General features: G+C 42.1%; 1 protein-coding gene across 1 annotated transcript in view; it reads left to right on the forward strand.

Annotated features, from left to right (window-relative positions):
* KCNH5 (potassium voltage-gated channel subfamily H member 5) overlaps positions 1-27,220 on the forward strand; it is a gene marked incomplete at its 3' end in the record, with an annotated part of 156,145 nt that overhangs the window by 14,196 nt on the left and 114,729 nt on the right. The window contains exons 3-5 of the mRNA XM_084287898.1: positions 3,863-3,969; positions 7,756-7,884; positions 22,517-22,632. Of these exons, the coding sequence (XP_084144024.1) occupies positions 3,863-3,969; positions 7,756-7,884; positions 22,517-22,632 (352 nt within the window). The remainder of the gene's footprint in view (positions 1-3,862; positions 3,970-7,755; positions 7,885-22,516; positions 22,633-27,220) is intronic.

The raw sequence follows: 27,220 nt of genomic DNA on the forward strand, positions 1-27,220 counted from the left end.
TATTTATCTTCATTCTACATATCCATCTCTGAATTTTTGAGATACCTCTCTCCATTGAAAGCATGGCTAGCACTTGTTTTGTGTGTAGATCTTAGCTGGTGGAGTTATGTTTGCAGTGTGATATTTGGTGCCTCTTAGGGCTCACCCTGGTCTTCGCAGGTTAGAACAGAGCTGGAGAGGTGCTCAGCGTGGTCTGATGTACCCTTCTGGAGAAGTGTCTTAGGGGCTGCTCTCTAATGAAGAGCTTTGCATCTGTGTGGGAGGGAAAATGTTGGTGTGTGGAACAAAAAATGTAGGTGTGCATGACACCAAATTTGCACTTGTAGCTGGGGTCGATCCACAGAGTAAGTGGCACAAGTGAGTGCTAAAATGCACAAGATTTTTAGGTGGAAGAACTTGCATGCTTGTGCAGCATTGCTGTGCCAGATGAAAATGAGCTGACAGTACAGAGTGAGCAGGGAGGGCATCTGCAATTGCTGCACCTCTGACATTCAATTAACCGTGCAAAAGCCCCTGCCTGGAGGTGAACCGATAGATTAACCAACGCCTAGGAAAAACTCTTGTTTCATGCCCAGTTGCCCACAGTCGTGGCAATTTGTCTTGATGAATACACTGAAAGAATAAACGTCTCCAAACCATTAAAACCCTGTTTAATGTTGCAAATAATATCAGCGTTGTTTGAAATTGTTGCTTATCAGTAAGTTCAGGCTTCTTGGGAAGCCCTCAACAGAGCAGGCACCCTTTGGTGGCTTGGTAGTAGACCTACGCTGGCATTTTGCACTTGCTGTTTGCTCCAGGCTTTGCTCTCCGTACCCTTCCTTGCACCAGGCTGGGAGTAGCTGGGTGCTGGTTTTGTTTTTAAAGAGGAAACCTGCTTTGAGGCCCTGTTGATGTGTTGCCTTCCAGCTGTACAGAGGGAGGGAATTAGATCCACTGACTGAAGCTGTGTACAGGTTGTGTTTCCACTGAAACAGTTGCAGTGTGCCGCTCAGCATCTCTTTCTCCCTTGTTCTGATAAATTTGGTACCAGGATGTTAACTCTGTGACCGTGTTTTCTGTAGGAGAAGATAGCACTTGCCCCTTGTACTGCCAAAGCTGAGCAAAGAAACCTTGTTGCATGCCAGTGGGACCCAGGGAGCTGCCCGGTGCTGCCTTGGAGGGGTGCCTGCTGCTGGGCTTGCAAAGTTTTGGAGCTGCTGACACATAGATCAGTATTTGCTTTTCCTCCTGGGTAGTTGGTCAGTTGTGACTGATGCCTTTTCATCCAATGCTTTTGGATAAACAGAGCTGTTAACTGGATGTGGGATTGTATGCCTTCCATGCTTTGTCTGCCCCCTAACCACCTGGCAAAAGCCTCACAAACAGCCACAAAAATCTCTCAGGCACATTCCGCAGACCCGAAGCTTCTGTGGTGGTGCTTTTTCGGATCTTGATGAAGGACAGGAGAGTGCAATGCAAAGCTTTCAACGTGGCTTCTCTGTGCCAAGAAGTGCTTTCAGAAGGAGGCAGGAGCATAGGCGTCTGAAATGACGAATGGTCTGTTGCAGGGATGGGGAAATTATCTAAGATTGTGCCTTTCTCTGCGTGTTTCAGTAAGTCTTGTTTCTCTTTGATAAGTCTATTTTCTAGGTAGTAAGATCCCCAGTAGCAGGCTGGTTTTGATATTTATGTCTTGTACAGTTTGCACTGAAGGCACTTGACAAGCAATAAATAACAAAAACATGAGGCAGAAAAAGACAGAGTGATTGACTGAAGAAGTAGGAGTCCCTCCATGTGTACAAAATAGGACAGACTAAATTAAATTAAATCTGTGATAAGCAGAGATCTTATATAACTTATACAGTGAGTGGCGTGGGGGTCCCTTTGGTGCCTGGTAGTAAAAATCACCTGAAAAACATTTGTATCATTCCACAAGCCTTTAAAATGTCTGTTTATATGTGAAAATAATGCAAGATTTGAGTTTTACAGGTTTACTGCACTAATAAGCTGACTTTAAAACGTAAAGCTTATTGATTGCATTCAGCAGAGCTAACTGCTATCGTCAACCACTGTTGAGTATGGTTTGCCATTTTAATGCTAATTAATGACTTTCTGTATTATAAGCCATGTAAAGTCATGCACTTTAACAAATTTTAGTTATTTTTTCCTTCAGGACTAAGAGAAGCATTGTGTTTAAGTCTCAGGACCACAAAAAGAGTGTTCAGTTGAATTGAATAACTAAAACACCAGTTCTTATTTTGTCTTGCAGACTTGAGCAGTCTGCTTTACCTCATCAGTGCACTAAAAAAGGGTTAGATTAAAAAAAAAAGCATTCAAACTTTGTTTGTTGTCAGCTCCCATGTAAATGTAGGAAAGGCTATCGGGAAGGAAGGGCAGGCCATTTGAAAGTGAGCAGCAGGGTGCCCGATGAGACATACAAGCACTGTGGCTGGTCCCATGGCCTGTGTCTGCTTGGCCAGCACCTTATTTTGGGAGCAGCCCCATCGCCTCCCTCGGTCACTTGTGTAAAGGAAAGATTCACTGCCCAGCCTTCATTGGGTATTTTAATGCTTGCCAAGTCACTAACCACTGTGCTGTTTTATTGTTTCTTTCAGAACAGTAGACGTAAAATAAATGTTTATTGAACCTTTGGAGGTCTGTGGATCGATAAAAGAGAAGCTGGATTTAAACCACGGAGGCACTGATAGCTTTTCTTTTTCTCTTTCATATTCTCAGGGTTGTCTGTTGTAGGTTTCAGCCGGAGCTCAAACTGTTCGTGAACAAAGATAACGGGGTGGGGGAGAAGCCTGATCAATTAAAAGTGTATTCATCCAAGCATCTGAAAGCTTTTATCCCTTGCTCCATTTTCCTTCGGTTCTATAATTGGGAATTTGCACAGGGCAGTCTTCACCTATTTTTAATCCAGGGAAGAATGACAGGAAAAGCCTGGCTGTTTTCTTACATAGGCTTTCAAAAATAAGGTTGGGGTGTTGGGTTCGCTTGCATCAGCTGAAAATCTGACCTGGAAAAAAGTGCAAAGGTGATGAAATGGTCAAGTGGTGAGAAATAGTGGAGTTAAAATAGACTTTTGTAATCTCTGTCTGGAAAGGGACGAGTCTTCAAAAGTGTTTTAACGCTTTCCATATTTTCAGCAAGGTGTCAAAGAAATGTGACATACAATAAGGAAACTGAGGGTGAATTTGGTTATATTTGCTGGTAGTGCAAACACTGTGGGCCAACTTATTCACTTGCTTTCTGTGTTATTTTTCAGAGAATTCCAGTCATTAGTTCTCAGTGGTTAAATCCTACCTCAATTCTAATTGCTTTTTGAGAAGAAGGATTCAGAATATCTTGTGTCAGATGCATCTTGGCAAGATTAGATTTGCATCCATTGATTCAGCCAACAGCCCTTACCTGTAGCAAGTTCTGTTCTTCCTTCTACAGCGTTTTCAGGAGGATTGAACGAAATTTGTGAGGTTTTGAAGGTTTTGCTTAATATTCTCCATTTTCACAGCAATATTCTCATGGCCTGCAGCTGTGGCAATAACGGCTTTATAGGATATCAGCTCTTTTTCCAACAATATGCCCTTAAAGATATGTTCAGAAAAGCACTTAATGAAACGTTAGATGACAGCAAATACATCTACTTTACAGAAAAAAGGCAGCCATGGTTATTACTATTGTAGGTTTCATAACAGCCTTGTGACATTCGGAATATTTAAATGAAGTGTAAATCATAGCTAAACTTTGGTAAATGACTGTGAATAGCATCCCCAATGGTTATGCAGTCTAAGGTGACTGTAACAAGCTGTTGCTTGTCTAGCAAAAAGAGAAAAATGTTTTTTTTTTGTTTGTTTTTTGTTTTTTGTTTTTTCTTTTTCAGTTTTATGTATGGTGAACTGACAGACAAGAAGACCATTGAAAAAGTCAGACAGACTTTCGACAACTACGAGTCAAATTGCTTTGAAATTCTCCTCTACAAGAAAAACAGTATGTATATATTAGTTTATGATGTTGGTAGTGATAATGCATATTTATTATATATTATAGTATGCTATAAGCATTATATATAGTGTATATACATATTATGTATTCTACCATATTATATATAATGTGTTTTATTATACTATATGTATTAAATGTAATATACATGTATTATTATAACTCTATGTATATAGGTGTGTGTGTGTGTATGTGTGTGTGTGTGTGTATATATATATATATATATATATATATTTCAGGTTGGAAATTAGGAGAATTTTTTTCCCTGAAAGAGCAGTCAGGCACTGGGACGGGTTGCCCAGGGAGGTGCTGGAGTCACCGTTCCTGGGGGTGATGAAGGAAAGGTTGGATGTGGTGCTTAGGGACATGGTTTAGTGGGTGACATTGGTGGTAGGGGGATGGTTGGACCAGATAATTTTGGAGGTTTTTTGCAACCTTAATGATTCTATATATAAAGTATTTAATAGACTAAGATGTTCATTTTGACATATGGGTAAATTTTGGAGCAAATTTTGTAGAAGAAAAAAAGGTATTTTGCTCGCCAATGATCAAGAAAAGAGCTTATGTTTCAGGACAAGTGTACAGATTGCCAAAGCTAGTATGTGTTTCCTTGTGTCTCAGGTCACAATCCATCCTTCCAAAAAATAATAATTTTGAGGAGTTGTATTCCTGAAGGGAATCTTGACTGGGTTAAGTGAAAAGAAATTCTAAATTAAATTTCCCCTCAGGAAACATCCCCAAATGTCTGCAGGTGAGAACCCACACCCTGATTTGCAAGTGGTTGCTCCCAGTGGCAGCAATGTGTACCTGCAGAAAGCACTGGTGAGCGCTGAGGGAAAAGCTGAGTATGCCTGACTGCCCCTTTTCACTGCAAATTCACATAAACCCTTCATGACATTGAAGAGAGCAGTCAGGATACCTCAGCTTCTGGAAGAGTACTCATGCACTTATGCTTTATTTCTACTTCCCCTTTCTAGCCTAAATTTTCCCTTATGTGCACTTAAACAATAGGAATTGTCTTCAGATTTCTCCAGTTCTGCCTGCTTCAAAGCATTTTGGTAAACTAATTAAAAAAATATATATATGCACGGTAAAAGAGAAGCAAGAGTGCCTCTGAAGTCCAGCTGTTCCTGCAGGTGCCTGTGATAGCCCTTCAAATCATCTCCTTTTGGTCCCTCAGCACATGGATGTTCTCTGATTTCCTGCCTCTCTCCCCTGTTCCTGTTCAGGTCACCTCCCCTCACAGGGGGTAGGCTTCCTGGGACAGACTTTTGTTCTGTATCTTTGCAGGTGGTGGTGCTCAGCACCCCCCAATGTCCATGTGGTTGCAGAAGATCCCAGAGACTCAGGGATTTTCCCTACCCTGGCTTCCCTTTTTAACTGGGCCGGTAGCTCATGCTTGGCATGAGCCAGTACTAAAATAAATTCCTTTCCATTTTATTTAAATATTAAGAAGAGGAAAGCAGGAAATCTTTGTTACTGTTCTGTAACTAGCCAGTTACTTTTTTTTTTTGCTCTGGGCTGTGGATTGGCCGCTTGAGCTTGATGGTGTTTCAGAGATTTATTGAGCTGCAGTTGCCTTAATAAAATCTTCACCTTTGCCCAGATCTCCAATCCTGTACTTTCTGTAAGATACGCAGGATTACAGAAGGACTTCATGGAAAAGTACTCATTTTTCTTTTCCGTCTTGAGCCAATTCCCATCCATAACATGTTGCCAGCTTTCATCTCCATCACCTGAAGCCCAGCACTACCGTCTCTTGCTAACACTGACAGCCTCACCTTTTGGCTTCAGTTCAGCAAGTGCTTTGCCTTGGGTTTGCTTCCATTTGTCATACACTGGTACTTGTGATAGAAGCTTCTTCAAGAAACTACATGCTTATCATTCAGGCTGAATATTGGAGCAGATAAGGAAATGAAGAGTAGTGTCTGTTGGTATGAACGTACTTGTGAAAAATGTGGAGCTATTCTGTAGAAAGGCTAGTGTTTATCACCCTGCATACTGCTTCTCTCCTGTGTGGAGCTTGCAGTGCTTGCCGAGCAGCCCTCCACCCACATCTTCAAACTGTAGCTCCAGAGGTTGTGGGTATTGTTGTTATTTTATCACAAATTTTTCTTTCTCAGTCAATCCTTCATGCTTTCAGCAAAGGGAGATCTTGAGATTTTCAGGCTGCTTTCCCATTCTCCTTCCTTTTGGCACAGGGGTGGTGTTTAAGAGCTGTTGTTCTCAGGCAGCATCCATGTGGCTGCTGGCTTCACATGCTCCCTTGGCACTCTAACCCAGTTAGCCAATTTCAGGATCAGACCTGCAAGTTCCCTACGAATTTCTGCTGCTTTACTGCATTACATACGTCCTCAGCTCTACCCACCCAGCTATTTAGCACCCACGTAGACATGCATATATGTGTGGGTAATACTCAGGAAACGCTGCCTGCTTTTGAGCCCCCGTTCAGGTTGCTGTTTCTACAGCAGTATCCACCTTGCCTCTCTCTCTCTTTGATTTTTATCAGGGCTGTTGTACAAGTTATTTTGCCTACTTGTGGAGCTTTTCAAAGGGTGCTGATGAGTTGCCAGGTACAAGTGAAAGCACAGTATCACTCTTGAGAGCTGCAGCACTCTTTCTTAGAAGTTATGAAAAGAGCCTTTTATCTTGGGTTAGCAACTGGGAGTTGAGATAATCAAGTGATCAGCATAATGGCTCTGGAATTACCTCCGAAAGCAGTCCCCCGTCTCCCCAACCTCTCCAGTTCACTTTCAGTGAGTTACTGCTTTAATCCCAACAGAGCAGTGCTGAGTTTTGCCATGAGCCCCTGTGGATTTTGACCTTCCCTACAGTAGCCCTGCTCCAAATGGGTTTTGTTGCCCTCTGGGTATCCATCCCTGGCACAACTCCCAGATGTGGTGCGTTAGAGGAGATTCGGAGGGGCCAGCTGTGCCCTGGGATAGCAGTGGGCGAGCAGCTTGTTTCAACGTCTCAGTTGAAAGCCCAGTTTTTAGCTCCTGAGCACCTGCAGGAACCCTCTGTGGGCAGTGAGGCTTTACCACAAAACCATTCTAACCACTCCGACACGGTAAGCAGTTTTCTGGCTGTTCGTTTGATGAATGGTATTACCTGAAAATTATTTTCTATTTAGTTCAAAACCCAGGTATAGATAAATGCACTGCAAGTTTGCTCCACTCATTGAGACAACGGGGAGATGGAGGGTATGACCTGAAACACAAAAGGAAATCCTATCTCCATATTTGTCCAGATAGACCATTTTAATTTTATGTCTGAATTAGTTCAGACCCTCTCAAATAACAGAGCAACATCAAATTTGGAGCATTTTACAGTATAGTCTAGCAGTTTTGGTTTTGATAGCTCCATATTATGTGAAGAAGGATTCAAAGATATCCTCAGTCTATTTTTTTTCTCACCTGACTACCCTGCAGATATCGGGTTTATGAGACATGATGGTAAAACCAAGAGCAAGAGGGAAAGAGTCATACATTTATCTCAGGGTGTTCTATCTCTGGTTACTCTGGTTATCTCTGGTTATCTCTGACTATCAGCTTCTCAGTTTGGTAGCTTTTCCCCATTTTAATGAATCTGTAAAAAATAAGAATGTGTTGTTTTCTGTGGAGGAGGTAAAATTAAAGGTCCGGGACATGTAGAAATACCTCATTGTGATCCTAAACAATGTGTGTATCATATGATGTATGAAGTATTCTGTGTACGGGCTGGGGAAGGGTTGTGCTGCACCACACTCCAGCTTCACCTTTTTCTCTGCTTCAGGAACCCCAGTTTGGTTCTACATGCAAATTGCTCCTATAAGAAATGAGCATGAAAAAGTGGTTTTGTTCCTGTGCACTTTTAAGGATATCACTTTGTTCAAGCAACCAATTGAAGATGATTCAACAAAAGGTAAATATGAAATATACTATTTTTTTTTTTTTTTTGTAAATTATGAATTGTATATTCAAGCTGAGTCCAGTGACAGGAAGATGTTGTGGCTGTGATCTTGCTATCAGGAAATGTTTTGTCCAAATTTTGATGCCACTTTTCCAAATTATTGATTAAAAAAATACAGAATTGTGAGTGGAATATTCCCTTACAATACTTTGTCCAGAGCAACAAGCCTTCGTTTTCCTTTGTAATATCACTACTTCTTCACTACAGCTGATATTTCTAAAAATAGCATGGTTTTCAGTCATTATAATACTGTGTTATATTGGGAGACCTTTCTTCTGCAGGACTGGTGTCTTTTATTTATCAAAACTAATTTCAGCTCCTTTGTGCTGAGATGTTGGTCTTTACTCCATTTCTCTTTCTTGGAGATGAGATAGGAAAGAACAGCCCAGTTGAGTCTTTTCTTGCTGGACAGCAGTGATGTCTACGTGGCAGTGGGTGTTCTGCCTGGTATTTAACAGCTGCTGCTGGTGATGTTTGCTGAGGTGTGCAATGCTGTCATCACCTGATGACCTGTGCTTCACAGGGAGAATTTGTAGGGAAAGGATCTAGCAGCATCCTTGCCTTTGTAGGATGTGTTTGGTGTCAGGTTCATATGTGTATTGCTCTGGGTAAAATAATGCATGTTTCCATAAAGAAAGGCAGAAGATCCATATGCATCTTCTCCAGGAAGTTCCCTTCTGGTAATTAATTCCTTGTTCTGTTTTCCGTTCCTGCTTGGAGAAGGCTTGATTTGTCACTGAGAGCAATGTGCCCTCTAAGCCATCTTGTGTAGAATAAAATCCTGTGTCATTTGAATGCAAACAGGATTTAAACTACTTTCTGATGATATAGATAACACTTATGTGCTTGGATAAATGACAAGTAGATTTATAAAGGCAGATTTCAAATAAAATGAAAGGCCTCTCTTTGGGCTGACATGATATGAGATTTTTTTGCCTCCAGAGTATTATCTGTAAAGTTGTAAGATCCTGATGTAGGAGAACCTTCTCAGTCACTGTAAGCCTCTTTGCCTCTACAATTCACCTGGTGTCCTGCAAATGTTCCTTTGGATTCCCAGCCTGGGAGATGAGTTCTTTGGGGATGGAGGGATGTGCTGGGGGAGCTGAGCTTGCCCTCAACCCATCTGAGGAGGAGCAGGATCCTTCTGACGTCCATTATAGGAACAATACATGTTCCTATGTGAAAGAGCAACAGCTGCAAAGTGAGTAATGCATGTACTGCTGTCCTGCATTGAAGGGAACCGTTAGTTACAATGCCAAGTATTAACTGTGAACACCGCAAAATATTGTTGTCAGCAGCCGAGAGAGGTTTGACTGCATGTTTAAGGAGCACTTACTTCTGTCAAAGTCATACTTAAAGCAAAAAACAAAACAAAACAAAAACAAACAAACAAACAAAAAAAACAAACAGCCACATCTCTCTTCAAGGCATATGACTGGAGTCTTAAGAATTTCCTCAGGATGCTTTGATTAGAGCATGGATTAACATTGATCAATACATCCAGCAAGCTCCATAATTACAAACCATTGACCTGATTTTTTCCTTTTCCTTTTGTGTAAATCTGAGTTTGGTTTTTTATATTGATAGTATAGTAAGGAAAAACAAAACACATAACCAAATACTAGCAGCAATTTACTACAAGGATGGAAGAACAGCACTGTTGCATTATTCTCTGCATCTCAACTGGGTGGATCTGCAGGATCCCACTGCACTGGGATCAGAGCAGTGTTTTGTCAGACGTAGTGCTATGAGACATGCATAATTCATTGTCCTTGCAGATAACATTACAATGTGCTTAGAAGCTGTCAGGCCACTTGCCTCTTGAATTATGAGATTGGTAAACATATATATTAGAATTTAGGAGAGAATTTTTAAACTTTTGTAAAAGGCATTTCAGTAAAATAGTGCTGTTGAGTGTGGGATTTGTCATTGAAAGGGCTATTTAAAAAAGAAAAAAAAAAAAGATTTTTTTCTTCAGAAATTCTGCCAGGCCCATGCAATACATAATACATAAGTAACTATGGTGTAGATGAGTTACTGTGTATTACTTATGGGAGCAGTAAATTTGAGATAAAAAATTCAGCAGAAATAAAATATTGATGCCATTATGCAATAATCTCTCCATACTGATGTATTCTGCACTGTTCGAAAGTACGCAGCTTTGTTGTGAAGCTGCTGTATATCACGCTCCTACGAGGTACAAGGGTTTGGTATTTAAATCATAACGATGGGTGTAGTGATGCTGCAGGATGTCTGTGTGTCCTGGCTTCTGTAATGAAAAGGTTGTGTTTGCTGGACCCACTTGAGGTGGCTGCAAAGGTGTTGGCATCTTGTGCTGGCTTTGCACAGGGGACTCAGATCTGCTCAGAAGTGTTGGGGAGCTTGTCACATGTGTGAAAAGAGGGCATTAAAAATAAATAAATAAATAAATAAATATATCCTACTGCAAAGCACATTGCAAGGGAGGAGTGGGATTTTTGCCCAACACAGGCTCAGAAACATGCTTGCTGGGAGGCTCGGTACCAAAAATCTAGTTGGCATCATGGGGACTGGCCCTGTGGGAGCGAGGGGAGCTAGAGAGGGCTGGGGCTCTGTGACAGATGGTGGATGTGTTTGCTTACCTGTGTGCTCACCATCAGCTGCATTAATGCTGTCAGAAAGCAGGCGGAGGGGGCTTTGTTACCAGGAGGGAGCAAAAGCGGTGAAAAATTTTCCCAGGTCACCCAGGAGGCTGTGATTTTGTTTTAGTCCAGAAGGCTGTTGGAGCTTACAAAGAAAAAATGGATAAAAGGGATATTTATCCTCCTCAGATAAAATACACTGTCAGAGATCATACAAAAACCTTGTGTTCAGGGAGGGGATAGGCAGGGTGACACTGAAGATCTGACAGACATGTTTTCTTGTTACCTGTGCTGGTATCTGTTATTGCTGAGTGATGTGCAGGAAACCTATGATGTATTGCTGTAAAAGACAGAGAATTTTATTTGTTATTCTGTTAATCCCATTGATATAGAGCTGTTAAGTGCCATGGATTCCTCCTGACTCTTCCCCCCACCTTGCCAACAGTCTGCATGCAGCTCTGGAGAGGTACAAGAAGTGCAAACAAGACTCAAATACCCAAGCAATGTGCTAGCTTGGTTGTAACAAGCAGTTACAGTGACCAAGAAGTGCTGTTGTATCCTCTTAACTGTAAAAGTTCTTTGAAAGTGTGTAACCATGCAAGTCTGCAAAACCAGCGTCTCGGGCAGAAGCAGTGTAAGCCACGATAATGGAAGGAGACATCGGCCACGTGCTTGGTATGTGCCTGGATGGAGATGCCACCAACAGTTGTGCAGGTACAGAGTAAAGGGAGAACATCCCTCTGTTGATTTGCTTTATGGTTTCTAGCAGGCTGGTGTGGAAGGAGAAATTGAGAGCCAGTGGTGGAGCAGGAGGTGTTGCAGGAGCTGCTGGATGCACCTGGTGGTCACTGGGACAAAGCCTTATTTTCCACTGAAGGAGCCGTGCTGTGTTTTATCCGGTCTTTCTTTCCTTTTCCTGTTCTATTTGGTGACACAAACACTTGTCTGACCTGGATTTGGTACCAGGTCGTACCTGTGGTGGTGGAGGGCCAGCTCTCCAGGTGTCCTGCCTGAATGCCTTACACAGCAGAGGTGGAAGGCTGTTACAAGCACATGAAGGTATTTTCTTCCAGAGAATAAAGCCCAAAGAATCTTCTCTTTTATGTTTGCACCATTGTAGGGTCACAGTTGGATGCTTTTATCAGCTCGCTGTGCTTTTATTCTGTCTCAAAAGCATCTGGAGGCATTCAGTCCCTCCAAAGACACACAGTGGTAATAATCTTATGTTTATTTGTCAGAAAAGAAATGAAGCCGCTTTTCTGGGCCCTAACTATTAGGAGGGCAAACTGGGCCACTTAAAATTTTAACACCATTTGAAGCCAAGAGTGCTGTAGATTATACTAAACTGAAAGCTTAAGGATGGAAAAAAGACTGGCATTTTCGGGATAATAGTGAAACAGCACCCAGTTATACAATGGTTTTATTTCCTTTGTTATCACCAGTGAAGAAAAAAATCTGGCCTCCAGGTAAACTTGCAAGTTTATTTGCCTGGGATTCTCACTGGTTGTCTTGAATCTCTTTGGGGTGAAGTATCAGACTTTTCTGCAGCTGGAAGTAGTTGGGAAGTTCCTGTGAATAGTGGTGGCAGACTGGATTAGGATGCAACGATGTGCTATTGAGGTTTCTACAACTCAGGACAGTGTGCTGTTAACAGATGGGACTAGGAGGCAGCACAGCAGTATCCTAAAGGTTTTTCTTCACTTGGTACAGCCAGACTTTGATAATCAAGACTGTCTGGGACAATGCTGTACTGCTTCCAGTGATATAACTCTTTATGGTTATATAACTCCATATAATGATACAACTCTATCTTGGAGTGTGACAGGGCTATAAAAAGTGTGGTAGTTGCAGAAATACGCACTTATGCTTGCTAATCCTTGCTAAGCCTATAATTCTGATCCTTTTTATCTTTAATAAGTGCAAGTTATTAGGCATATATAACTAGTTGCACATGGGAACTTTTTTCCTTGAGGGGGTATCAATCCTGGTGATAATAGAAGAAGTGGGTGGAGGGATTAGAGCATGAAAATGAGGTTTCTACCTTTAGCTGAAGCACAGTGTACCCTGTTGAATACATCGCCTTGACAGTAATCCGTAACAGTAATTTAATAGGTCACAATTTGGATATCCTTCCCGTGTTTTCATTGCACCTCCCCATGGCTGTAATAACAAGGGGTTTGGTGCTACAGAGACGTGGTTACAGCTTTGTTGTGGTGCTGTTTGCCATTGCTTTGATCAAGAGCAATGGGAAACAAGAGTTGCATCCTCCAAATGCCTTCAGGCACTCAGGAAATCACTTCCATCTCTCTGTTTTCCCCTGGGTACACCCTGCAGCATCCAGGGACACCCGGCCCTTGAGAAGGACTTTGTGTGGGGTAATGGGAGAAGTGTTTATTTGCCTGAACACCGGGTAGGCTTCTGGTGGGAAGAGTAGACAACTCAAGGGAGTGGTGCTATGATACAGTCTCTTGGTGTTTGAAACCATCCATTTCAGAAGGACACTGCCTGCTAGTAAGCAGGAAGACCTCCTGAGGTGCCCTTGTTCCTATTTGTGTGGGACAGGCATCCCCATTATTGCCTTTGGTGACATGTCAGTGGCAATCTTAGCAGACAGTGCAAAGGTTGAGAAGTCACAGATTTTTAGAGTTTAACAATTTTAAATTCACTCCTACTTGTGATGCTCTCAGGACTTACTTCTGCCCCCTGTTCTTGCATGCCACTGTCAGAGACCTGCTGTGATGAAGAACAGCAGATTTCCGCATCCAGTACTGCTTAGTTTTCTTCCCAGAAATCAAGTACTTTTCTGAATCTGGTATTGCCTTTTGAGGCCGGTGTGCTCCATCAGCAACCCAGAAAACATATGAAGTGTCTGTAAATTTCTAGAGTTTAATGTGCAATAAAAAAATAATCCACTAAAATCAAATCTAACCTTCTGAGAGATTGAATTAAACTGGAATGTGATCTTTAAAGCAGTAACTGTTTGTAGATGGATACACTTTTTATGTAGAAAACTGAACACTCATAAGCTGTATATAAAATAATAACGATAAATACAGTAAAGTTAGGGAGTTTAACTCTAGTCTGTATATCACAGGCCATTACTTTTCTCTAAGCTACTCCTCTGTTGAACCCACAAACTTGTATTTAACTAAACCAATCTGTCCAGACCAACAGCCAGTACTGATTTAGAAGTTTGAACAGAGACTGAGAATCTTCCATATCCCTTCATATTCTTCTCAATTTTTCATTACACTTTATGGCTTTAAAGAAAGTATCAGATTTAAATGGCTTCAGCTTCTTGAACTGGCATCTTCTTACACATTTTTTCCACTGTACTAAAAAAAAAAAAAGTCCTGTTAAGGCACTTACGGATGTAATCAAACCATCACTCAACCTCCTTTTGATAAAGTAAATGAGCTGAGCTCGTTAAAGCTCTGTCTAGCCCGAATGTGGCTGTCTGGTGATGGCAGATACCAACATTTCAGCTGCACTTTAATCCATCTCATTAGCAGCAGTAGGGATGAATCCATGGTGGCATGGATTTCAGCCCACTGGGTCCCAAATACACATTTCTACAACTGGTATTGTAGCTAGTTGGGTTCAGAGCTTATTTGTCAATGCTGTCTGTTGCTTAGATTCTCCAAGCCTACATCTGACTATTGTATATCTCAGGAGTAGGTGACTTTTTGCCAGAGCAAACCACATGTTGGATTGCTCATCTAAGACTTATAGATCCTTCTCGGAACTGCTCTTGCTTGGAAATTTTCCCCCTCCCATGATGTAGATATGGTTTGCATTGCTTTCACTTACATATCTGATTTTCATAGAAAACATTTTATTGGCACATGCCCAGTTATCAAGCACATCACCCTGTGTGACTCCCCTCACTACTTTTTTAACATACCTCTAATCTTTCTGCCCACCGGGGTCTGAAAGTCTCTCAGTAATATTTTTTTGTTACTTTCCACTACTCTCAACTTGCTTGATATCTCACAGGTACCATCTCCTTCATCCATTTAACCCTTAATTTACTGAACTGCATAGCCTTAGCATTTTGTTAAGAGTGTCGTGCAGTGTCAATTCAGCAATGATTACCACACAAGAGGATTTGGGAAACCTGTCATGTTTGGGTGATTCAGATGCAGCCCTAGGATGAGGTGATGCTGTACGATGGGAGCCGTGGCCGTGTGGATCTGGGAGCTGTTGGGAGGAAGCTCCTTGGCTGCAGGAGGGATTAACTCCTGAGGCCATCATCAAGCCAATGGTCCGTGTTGCAGTCCAGCCCAGCCTGAAGCAGGGGAGCGCTGGTACGTGGAGCTGGTCTGGCTCATGCCTCTCCGTTATACATCGTGAGCTGTGGCTCTGGCTGGCTGCTGCATTTGGCCTGCAGCTTGTTCTGCTAAGGAGTTTGGCCATCTTTCTGGACAAAATTTATACTCTTATCAGATAATGAAATATACATTACGGGGCATTTTACATCATTCCATATTGACAGCCATTCATTATGTTCCTTCCATTTTCTTCTTTATTAAATGTTTTTAAAGTTGGTTTGGCTTTTTTGTCATTTTGCCCGGCACTGAGATCAAGCTAAGCAACCCGTAGCACCTGGATCATCCTCTCTGCCCTTTCTTCTTATGGGTGCAGAAAGACATACTCTGGAAGTTCTCTAACAACTTTATCATTATTGTGATAAATCTAGCCATTGAAGGATTTTTTCCCATATGTATTGAGCTTTCAACGTCCATTTCGTAAGCCATAATTTCTCATGCACGCACTTAATTGTTCCCTCTTTCTTCCTATCACTGTGTGCTTTACTGTATGTTGCCTTTCCATTTCTAGCCGCTGCCTTCCTTTTGACCCCGAGCCTTTGTCTGGTGTAGTCCTTTTCCTTGACCATTGAATGGTGACATTTTGCTATCTGATGAACTCCTAAAAGCCAGATAACTGACATTTACAGTATTCAGGCTTTTTTTCCTAAAATTACATTTGTTTTTATGTAGTTATGGGAAATAAGTCCCTGGTGGCCCTATGTGTATGTGTAAAAAGTTTAGTTTTAGTTGCAGAAACATGAAATTTAAGTAGTTGTGCACTGTGAATTTATAGCTATGTCAGAATTAAATTTAAAAATACATTGTGTACCAAATGTAGCTTAGTGGTTTATAAATCTTACCAATTCTCCTCCGTAGATCTCAAAATGGCTTGCAAAGTAGGTCATTAGCATTATCTCAGTTTTATGGAGAGGAAACAAGCTCAGAAAGCTGAAGTGATATGCACAAGATTACCTGGTGGCAATTCATCCATTTTGAGCTCCCCAGTAGTTGCGGTGGGTGGATGCTAACCGGGAGTGCAAAATTGAGCGAGAACAGAGGTCAGGTGTGAAAATTATCCCAAGAGTGCAGTGAAATGGCAGACAATGGAAGGCACAGAATTTCAAGTAGGGAAATTTATCCTAGTATTTTGAATTACATTTGCATGGGTAGTGTGGTTCTTCAGTTCATGAATAGTTTTACTGTATCATGGGAGTGATTTAGGTTTGTTTGACTATTATGCTATTTATTCAGGAATCCCATTTATCCCTCTGTCTCTAGCAAAGCAACAGCAGGATGATTAAGTTTTCTGAAGAGAGAATGAGCTCTTCCAGCCACATTTTACCTTCAATAAGGAGCAGACATACAGCCATTGCTGTGATCTTACAGTCTGAATGTCTATAAATAGTTGGGATTTGTAGATGCTAACTGTTGATGTACAAGGACGATCGATATTATCAATTGACATCCAGATTGCCTAACAGCAATGCTCGCTCTTTGCTTTGTGGGTAAGACATAGCGTATATATTATTTAAACATTCTTTGTTAACTGTTTCATGCTCCACAGCAAGAGAAGAATGACCTTTCCATGGTCTGGAGGTGTTACATACACTCCTGCAGGCAGAAATCTACATGAGTGTTGCTGTAATTACACTTTTTTTTTTTTTTTTTGAACACAGAATATCATTGTTAACGCAGGTGTTTTCACTGAAGTCTAAAATATTGAGTAGTTTCCTGAAACACTGATTTAAAAGCCTTCATTATTTCTGTTCCTTTTAAGATCAGACAAACCTTGACAAAAAGGTTAATTGCAACCCAGTAGAGCTACGCTAATGTTTTATTAGGGGAAAATAGTCATGTCTAGATTTTTCAGAGCAAGTGCACAATAGACAACGTTAACATATTCCCTTGAAATTTTTAGTTTTCATAATCTCCAATGTACAAATTTAGCTTTAAAATAACATAATGCAATTTATGAACTAGAGATTATATATTTTTTCAGTGCATCTGAGATGGGTGGCTGAACCAATATTTGGACCTGTACACAAATCCAGTCACATATTGCAAATTGTTGACTCGTAATTAAACTAGGAGGAGAATTGGAAGGGCTTTCTCACTTGCAGATACTTATATTTGTAAATACTTGCTGTCATCTCTGAAGGCAGTGGGTAAGCCTATTGGTTGCTGAGATCTGAGCAGAATCATGGAATGGTTGAGGTTGGAAGGGACCTCCAGAGATCACCCAGTCCAACCCCCATGCTTGAGCAGGGTCACCTAGCGCATGCTACACAGGATGGCATCCAGGTGGGTTTTGAATATCTCCAAAAGAAGGAGACTCCACAAACTCGCTGGTGGTTTAACCACTAGTGGGGCAGGAGAGCCAAATCCATCTTTGCTCCTTAGCCCTCTCCTGCAGGGGGATCCCACCCTGGTGGAGGGACCTGCCTGAGCTTTGTCCAGCCCCTTGATAGGAGTGTCCATGTGTGATGGGAACCAGGAGCTATTCTTTGGGGTGTGCTGGCAGGCAGGTGGCTCACAGTTTGTGGTGGGATGTAGGCAATTCTCTGCCTGCTTTGTGGCCTTGGGAGGAATCAGAGATTTAAAGGTTTGGTCTCCGGATAGCCATTAGGAAATGGTGATTGTATCCCATCACTTCTGAAGAAATGTCTAAAAGGAAGGCTGGTGCTTCTCTCAGGAGGCATGTTGTTTGAAAGGAGAATGGGAAGCCTCCCTTATTGTGCTCTCTTTGGACAGCTTTTATCCTGGTCCTTTTTTTTTGCTTTGCTGTATGTTGCAACAGCATCTTCAACCTGGATGATGTTTCTTCTGACTCAGAGAAGGCAGCAGAAAAGAGGAGCAGGTGTTGCAGATGGAGGAGAATATTTGTATACTGGATGCATCTGTGTGGTCCGCTAATGGGAAGAAGATTGGTGACCAAAAGGGCAGGAATAGAGGTCCCTACGGCAGTGCGAGGGTGCAGTTCACAGAATGTCCCTGAATGCAGATTAAGCAGTGAGTATGGCTGTGTAGTAGAGCTGCCACAAGAGCAGCGGCCAAAGAGCTGTTCCCATCCCAGCTGTCCAAAAAAAAAAAAAAAAGATTGATCCAGGATCTCAGGAAGAAAGATGTGTAAGCATAATACTACTCTTGTTGGAGTAGTAGCTGATGGAATGGCACGTGCTATAACTAGTAAGAAGTTTCAGTTAAGATAGTTTGGAGTTTCCAGCTGTGGAAGGGCCATGGGCTCAAGTTCTAAGGTGATAACCTTACATTACTTCTCTCCAAGGTATCATCCTTGCTTATGGGGTTGGTAACAAGAAGGCCTGAAATACCATTTCCCACTTAGACTCTACATCAGTTCTGAAGTAGTGTATGCATCTATGTACATGAGTGGCCAAGTGAGCATCCTGGACCTGTCTGGAAAGCTTTTTGCCCTCCAAGGCCAGGAGGTGCTTGGGTTCTCTGCCTTGCTTGACTAGTGCCTACCCCCTCGTGTGGTCCTGCTCTCTCTCAAGCATCCTGGCACAGTATTAACAGTGTCAGTTTCTGTCACAGTAGCTAAGATTAAAAAGAAATACCAATTAAAAAAAAGTTCTTTTTTTTTTCCCTTCTGAGAAACCTTTGGCTCAGCCGTTATCTGAGGGACAACAACAAACCATCCCTGCTGTATTTAGCTCCACACTCAGAGGACTGTCAAATTAGTGGTCCTAATTAGAGCAAAAGACATGGAGAATATTTTGCTGATGTAAAACATTGAATTGTGACTAAAACCAGGGAGGAGGAAAGAAAGTTACATGCTTGGAAGAGCAACACTACAGCAGGGCAAAGGCAGAGACTAGTTTAGTTCTTGTTTATCAGCATGCTTGTCTTGCTCACGTCCTGTTTTAATAACTGTATAGAGGTGTTAAACCTGAATCTTTGCATTCTTGAGAATGCAAGAATTTCAATGTTAGTAACGGGTAGGACTGGTGAATTATTTTGGTAGGTTTCCATTTAAGAACTGACCTTTGTTTTGAATCATAAGAATGAATGGAGATCATGAGGTTCCTTATAAGCAGGAATAAAAGTTCTGTTTTTGTCGATTAATCAAAGAGAACCAGGGGAAACAATCATTTTTTGTATACATTATTCCAGCATTTGCCATCTTGGCAGTTCACATCTTCCTCTGAAATACCCAGTTTGGCTTCTTTGAAAGCAGCTGCTGGTGGGATCTGGTGCCATGTTGCCTTTGTTCCTGAGAACTTGAGAGCGACAGTGCAAGTTCAGGGTACTATTTTTCAAGTGGAACCACAGAAGAAAGACACAGTCCAGATGAGCTGAAGAGAGCATCAGAAGTGTTGCTTTTTGTTGCAAGTAGGTTTTCTTCCATCTTACACCTGCTGTTTATGCCATTCCTTTACTCCTTCCAGACTGAAAATACCTGTGAGGACAGGAGGTCACTAATACACATGATAGAATTATCATTCATTTTAAGCATTTATAGAGGAAAAGAAGGGAAGGAATCATTTGAAGAAACATTGACAGCATTAGGCAGCAGTGCAAATTTTGCCTAGTCTATTTAAACATACAAATAGGTTTTAAATATAATTCTGATTTTAGCAAGTCTATAACAAGGTCAAGGAATGCAGAAATGTACCCTCTACGAATTATTTCAGACACAAGGCAGCCTGTATACATTTTCACCTTCCCACTCATACCCTAGCATCTTGCTGTTGCTTTGTTTTTCCGTTGGGTTGTAAATAGGAAACAAAAGAACTTGGTACTTTTTCACACTATTGCAGATGAATTGGTTAGATAGGGTAGAATAATGATGGACTTTGTGCTGAAGGACAAAGGCCCTTTTTTTTTTTTTTTAACAGAAAAAAAGAGTAATGTTAATGTATTATGCACTTATAATTTCCAGTATCACGGCCTTCACAGGACAGAAAGAAATGTAAAAATGTGAAGCCTCTAAATGAGGCTGCAAGGGTTTTTGTGAAAGGTGTGAGCTAGTTCAATGCAAAGCTTTGCTCTTGGTGGAGCAAGGACACAATGAAATAGTTTTTGCCCTTAAAAGAAGAGGTCAGGCCGAATAACCGGAGTGATAAACCTGAATGCTAAATTATGTGGCTCTCTTCTTTCATGTGATCTCACCAAGGTGGAAAAGAAGTATTTGAAAAAGTCACAGTTCATCCTTGCTTTTTATTTTTACAGCAGATGGGTCACTGTTGTGTGCTGCCCGTCTTACTTTGCTTCTTCAACATGTTGTGTCTTCAACATCTTTCGCAACTTTCCCTGGATTTCTATGCTCGTGGTAAATGTCAGAAAGGTATTCTTCTTACCTAAGATGATGACAAGGGCTTTCTTACTATTTTTGCTTTTATAACAGGAGAAGCATTTTAAACATCCATGTTTTTATGAATGAAATCTCTAAGCCTTTAAAGTGCCATGGGAAAGGGAAGCAAGACAGTAAGAAGGATCATCTCCTATCATTGCCAGCCCCAGACTCTTCTAATCCTCATCTAATCACTGCATTGATCAATACCCTAACCTCAGAAAATAAAGTAAACCTCATTAGCTGTCTGCCATCAGGAAGGTCAGAAGAGTGAATTTGATGTGACAAAGAAGGGTGTTTGGGACTGACTCCAACATCTTGGCTGTGGTGGTTTTGGCTTTGCTGAGCGCCTTTCCATCCTTCTTATATCAGCTGTGTGGTGCAGAGTGACAAACAGAAGCTCAGAGACTGGATTTAATCACCCCCATGGACCTCAGAGAAGCCTCTTACTAGGGGAAGAGGATGCTGTGTTTTGAGGCACCTGCCCAGGGTTTGGAGGCGGATGAGTGCTTCCTGGAGGAGAGTTTCTTTTTTTTTCTGGGTGCTCTTTTTTTCAGGATGCTGAAAGTGTTTGGAACTTCACCCTGATGTGGCTTTATAGATAACTAGGAAAAAATGTCTAGAAGTTAGTAGTTCCTACTTGGATCACTGTAGTCTCTTGATATCATTTAATACAGAAAGTGCATATTCCTAATTGAATATTCCTGTAAGCTTGAGATGGATGAGACAAAGCTGAAGTTCCCATTTAAGGTTTAGATTTGAAAAGTTAATAAAAACGCTTCTATATTTTATCTTTTCGCAGTGCATTTTTATGTGTATTTTTGAGGTCATACATAAATAACCAGGCACATGTGGTTTGTGCTGTGCTGGTAGTGTATTGGGATATTGAGATCCGTACTGATTGCTAAATGATGAACAATGGATTTACATTTGGGTGAATGTGATATATAAGTGGTGTATTGCCAGGCCAAGCGGTAAGTGATTTTTTTTTTTTCTTGAAGTTTTATTGCCTGGACTGGTCTTTGCTCTTTATTTTATCTGCCTCAGGGCTTCCTTTAGCTTTTCAAGTCCCCGACTCCTATCAGACAACATGTATTTAAAAATAAACCAAGCTAACGTAGAAATGTTGTGTTTCCTTTCTCAGATGTGACATTTGTTCTATTTTTTCACCTTTTCAGCATTCAAGTTAGGTAAAAATATAACCTGCACCTGAACACATTTCCTGTCCATGACTCGTTTGATATTTTATGCACACCTCTATAGTAAAATAGCAGGCTATACCTGGCTGAACTGAACATTGAGCAGGTGGGATTGTGGGCAGTGCCACAATAAAACAAAGTTATGTCACAGCAAGGATTAAAGACGTGAAGTCAAATCTACTTCAGTGCTCAAGTGGAGGTGTTTCTTTCCTGCAAACATTTGAATTTTTAATTCTCTTCCTTTGTGGTGCTACCCCGGTGAATACCCTCGCTTTTTCTTTGCTACCTCTGCTCTACCTCATCCCATGATTCAGCCGTACCAGCTGTCACCTATGGGCATTGTTCCAAAAGCAGTGGCTTAATGTCACATTCCCGGCTCTGCACTGCTGTCACCATCAAAATCCTGACTGCTCCTTTCTGAATGCTGCAAAGAAGCATTCCCCAGGGCTGGCCAAGAGTGTGGGTCTCAAGCTACCATGTGGGCAGCTGTCGGTCATTAGTTTAACAGCTGAATGTATTGCTTAATGCCATTTAAAATCCAGTGCTTAATCTGTCTGTAAAGTCTTCCGATTATTTTAGTTTGAAACATGGTTGTTGATGTGTTTTGCTGATTTTTCTTTTTTTCTTTTTTTCTTTTTTTTTTTTTTTAGTTTCTATTTCCCTGAATTGTAGTTAGAGCAAGGAGCAGTAAAAACTTAAGGATCTGACTTTCGGGCCTGCTCCAGCAGTGCTGAATCAGCCAGAGCCTTTCTGTAGCTGGCCAGGATTTCACTTCAGGAGGGTTTGTAGACATGGGACGCCTTTGTGTTAACTTCAGTGGTTCAGAATTACTTTTTAGCATCAGAGTATCTCCCCAGGAGGCTGAAAGCGCAATGCTATACCTCTAACACAATGTCTCCCAAAGCCAGAAGAAAAGACAAGCCAGAGCATTTTGATTTTACTCCGATTTGCTGCTGGTTGCCTTAAAGCAGTGGTATTTTTCCTCTATTGCAACACCTTTGAGCCTGGAGCCAGAACTTGTTCTGTGCAGTAATTTGGAGAAACGACTCAAGCCTGAGACTTAATACCAGTGAACACGAAAGAGATTTACTGGCGGTGAATGGGCCGTAAGTGCTTCTGATGTGGTTTCCTCCTTCCCTACAGGTTGGACGAAGTTTGCGCGGCTGACACGGGCCCTGACGAACAGCCGGAGCGTCCTGCAGCAGCTGACGCCGATGAACAAAGCCGAGGTGGTGCACAAGCACTCCCGCCTGGCCGAGGTAAGTGGGACAGGCACCAGCCCTTGGTAAGGTACAAAGAGTTGGGGGGACACACACACACCAACCTTCACATCAATAAATATTATTTTTAGGGTGACATGTTGCCTTTTCTCTGACTTTTTCAACCTCTCCTTAGCTCATTCTTAATAAGCACTGTGTGCCAAAAACATGTTTCCAGGACAGGCCACGCTCTTTCAGTCATGGAAACAGTCACTTACATGGCCCCATTTCTGCATGCAAGTCTCAGTTTTCTCATTGCTGCTTAACTTGGGGTGTCTGGTTTGCTCCTCTACCTGCTGTCTCATAGAGACCTGGAACCAGGCTCGATGTTCTGAGCCCTGTGGATGGTTACTGAGATCATGGATGGGTTTTTTGAGAAGCCAGGTGCTCATCTTTAGAAGTATCCCTGCCTGGGTCCCTGGGGCTGTACAGGCACAATGACTATACATAGACCTTAACCTCCACGTCCTTGCAAAAGTCATTCCTGAAGTGTTTTGCTCATCATTTTCTTCTTCAGAACTGATGGAATAAACTCTTTGGCAGGTTGCAAACATCTCCTTAACAGTGCAGATGGTGCAACAAGTGAATGCCTTCAGGTTAACTGATGAAACAGAGGTACTGCTTTCATCTTCGTGTCCATTGGTAATGAATAATACACGGGTCAAAAGTATATGGTCAGTATACACAGGCTCCTAGAAATGACAACCCTTGCTACCTTGTGCCAGAGAGCTTGTCCTGAGTCTGATGCTGAGAACTCGCAGCAGTTTTAAATGTTTTTGTTGTTGTTTTGTTTCCTTTCTTGTTTTAGTGGCAATCTATAATATAAACTCCACTTAAAATGAAATCAGAATGGAAGCTTGCAGTTTTCACGTGTTGGCACTGTGGCATTTTCCATGAATTATCCCATACCAGTAGCTTTGCTGACTGTTGAATTACTCTCACTTCTTGCTTTTCTGATTCATGGCATTTCAGTGTTCTGTAAATCCAGTTATATCCGTTAATGGTTTAGTCTAGAGAAGAGAAGATAGGGCAGCAATGTTCAATCATATCTAAAGCAGCTGCACAGAAGGAGGAAGGAAATTGTTCACCATCTCCTCTGTAGCTAGAGGAAAAAAATAGTGAAATTCAGTCACTGCAAGGAAGATGTGGGTTGGGCTGCAGGACAAACTCAGATGAAGTATAAGGTTGTAGCTGGGGACAGATTCTTTGGGGAGCATGCAATCTCCTCTCTTACAAGTTGTTTACAGCTGCAAAGTGCTTCAGAGACAAAGTGCTGTCAGGAATTCAGAGTAGGGTGCATTTCTGAGGTGGTCGTGTGCCATTTCCATCCAGGCCCATTTTCCATGCTCCTGTGTCTGAGGAGGAGCATTTTCATCCCACAGAATCACAGAATCACAGAATTTCTAGGTTGGAAGAGACCTCAAGGTCATCGAGTCCAACCTCCAACCTAACGCTAACAGCCCTCCACTAAACCATATCCCTAAGCTCTACATCTAAACGTCTTTTGAAGACTTCCAGGGATGGTGACTCCACCACTTCCCTGGGCAGCCTGTTCCAATGTCTAACAACCCTTTCAGTGAAGAAATTCTTCCTAACATCTAACCTAAAACTCCCCTGGCTCAACTTAAGCCCATTCCCCCTCGTCCTGTCACCAGGCACGTGGGAGAACAGGCCAACCCCCACCTCGCTACAGCCTCCCTTGAGGTACCTATAGAGAGCGATAAGGTCACCCCTGAGCCTCCTCTTCTCCAGGCTGAACAAGCCCAGCTCCCTCAGCCGCTCCTCGTAGGACTTGTTCTCCAGGCCCCTCACCAGCTTCGTCGCCCTTCTCTGCACCCGCTCAAGCACCTCGATGTCCTTCTTGTAGCGAGGGGCCCAAAACTGAACACAGTACTCGAGGTGCGGCCTCACCAGAGCTGAGTACAGGGGGACGATCACCTCCCTCGCCCTGCTGGTCACGCTGTTCCTGATACAAGCCAGGATGCCGTTGGCCTTCTTGGCCACCTGAGCACACTGCTGGCTCATATTCAGCCGACTATCCACCATCACTCCCAGGTCCTTCTCTGCCTGGCAGCTCTCCAACCATTCCTCTCCCAGTCTGTAGCTCTGCTTGGGGTTATTGCGCCCCAGGTGCAGGACCCGGCACTTGGCCTTGTTGAACTTAATGATCAATAATGATTGTTCTGGCAGGGATGATCCCAGCTCATCCCTGCCAGAACAAACCACTTGGCTTTACCAGACTTACCCACTGTTAGCCATGCCTGTTAGTTGTATACAAGAGTAATTCAGAGGGTCTGTGATGAATGCAGCTGACTAACAAGATGTTGTGTATTCTTTAGTGGTTTAAAATTAAAAATTCATGCAGCATGAAAGAAATAATCATTATAGTTCAGTGGTCTCCACAGCCATTTGCCACCCACACACCATGTCAAACTCAGCATGATATTATGTTAAGAATAATAATTATGCCTTTACAGTACCATGGGATCATCTCAGCACTTCACCACCAGAGGCGTAGGGAACTATCAAGCATATGTTCATCGCATTCGGCTTGAGCCCTAAGAAACTTATTACTCCAGCTATTGTGAGGCTGTTTCTAGCTCCTGCCCCAGTGAACAGGACAGGGAAAAAATAGACCTGGAGATACCAAGAATGGAAGATCCTGTCCTGGTGTATCATGCCAGTGAGGTGTAGAACTGTCTTGTCCACAGATGAGTGCAAAAAGAAGAGATGAGTGGAGATATTCACCAGATTATGTCTCAAAATCAAAATGGTGTGTTAAATGCAGGGGATAATTTTGGCATTGGAAGAAGTTTCATGGGCTTGCACATAGGAGACCACTGTGAAAAGGAAACAAATGTTTTGGGCATTTTTTTTTTGTTTTTTTTTATTCTGGGAAGGACACGTTGATCCGTGAGCAAGTTCAGTGTGCCACAATGGCCATTTGAACCTTGCCTCTTGGGTAGTTACAGGAATGCTGTATGTGGGTATTGTCCCGGGCACTGGGGAAGGAACACCTGGAGGCTGACACCTTTTGGGGTCTCACCAGGAGTTCGGTGTCTGTAGTGGTTTCTGGTGAGTGCCACTGGGACCAGGCTGCTCAGTGGGCATTGGTGGTCAGCCAGGGTTCAGTACATGGCTTTGTGTTATGACAAAGCTGCTGGAAAAGGGGACAGCCATGGTCTCCTGGAGGTTTCTGTTGAGCTTTCACTGCTTCTCAGGTATTGTGTTGAGCGGCTTTCTGACCTTCAACTCAGCCGATTCTATAGAAAACAAATGGCTAACTAATGTAAGGATGAGTTAATTTTTCATTGTATCAGCTTAACTTGTTTTCCTTACAGCGTGTGATTGTTAAATCTGACATTAGGGAGGATGGGAACAGGTAGGCACAAGCAGGTTTGTGTTACATCGGGTTACAGAATGACACTGAGCCAGAGCAGACGTAGTGGGAACCACATCCTCCAGCATGGAGTGACTGAGAGAGGCTGCTGTTGTTGTCCCTTGGTGATTTCTGAATAACAGACTTTGACTTCCAGTAGAGCCAGACTTTTACTGTCTGATCTCAGTAACAGCTTTCTCATCTTAAAAATAAGACTGTAAAGAATTAAGGGAGAATCTATATCTGTGATCCTTCAGTTCGTATTCTTAGTTGTTGTGCTATTTATTCAGCCATTCACTCCTCTTCATTGAGCAAGCATTCTGCTTTTGTTTGTCTTTGCATGTAAAGGGTTGCTCTTTACAATCTAACTGTACTGCAAATATGGTGCATCAGCTTCAGTATGGGGCAATCATAGGGCTGAAATGAGTTTTAAAGTTGCTGAAATTAGTTATTTTATTCTCTATGTACTTCAATCCCCAAATTTTAAAGGTGTTATTAGTTTGAAAATGCACATGAATCTTTCAGTTGTCAGTGCAATATATTACCGTGCTGTGTGTTCCTTTGTGCTTTTGTTTCTTGTGGTGGACGGAGATAAGAGGTAATTAGATTGGCTGGGAAGAATGTCTTGAATGAATTTGGCTTGGTTCCTTTGCAGCATTTCCAGTTCCACATTTTACAAAAGTGCGCGTGCAGGAGATTACAGTCATATGCAAAAAAAAAAAAAGTAATTAAAAGGAAAAAAAAGAGAACCCACTGGTGATACTGAGCTTGTAAGGGCAACAGCATTTTGAAGTAAATGGAAAGGAAGCATGGTATTGCCAAGGAGTTGGGGCAGAAGTTGTGCACGTAATACTTCGTTTTAGAAGGAGGTCAGCCAGCAAGGCTGAAGACTGGTTTGATAGGTATTGCTTTGGCTAAACAACAGTTTAAAATGGGGATTGAGCATAAAATTAACCTTGTAAAACTTCCAAATGTGAATGAATATTCATGTTCATAACTGCAGGGAATGAGACAGTGCAGCAGTACCCATAACCTGTTGGTATGGAGCCTTTCTGCTCTCACCATGGGCATGGATTCCCCTGAGTACATCTGCAAAGATCTGCCTTTATGCAAGATTATCTTTGTATGCTCTCCTTATATCTATCTCCACTCTTTCTTATGTGACTTACATGCCGGTGAGTTCACTGGCTTAATAAACCAAATAATTGA

The sequence above is a fragment of the Netta rufina genome (genome assembly GCF_964035555.1).
Source record: "Netta rufina genome assembly, chromosome: 5".
Classification (NCBI taxonomy): Eukaryota; Metazoa; Chordata; class Aves; order Anseriformes; family Anatidae; genus Netta; species Netta rufina.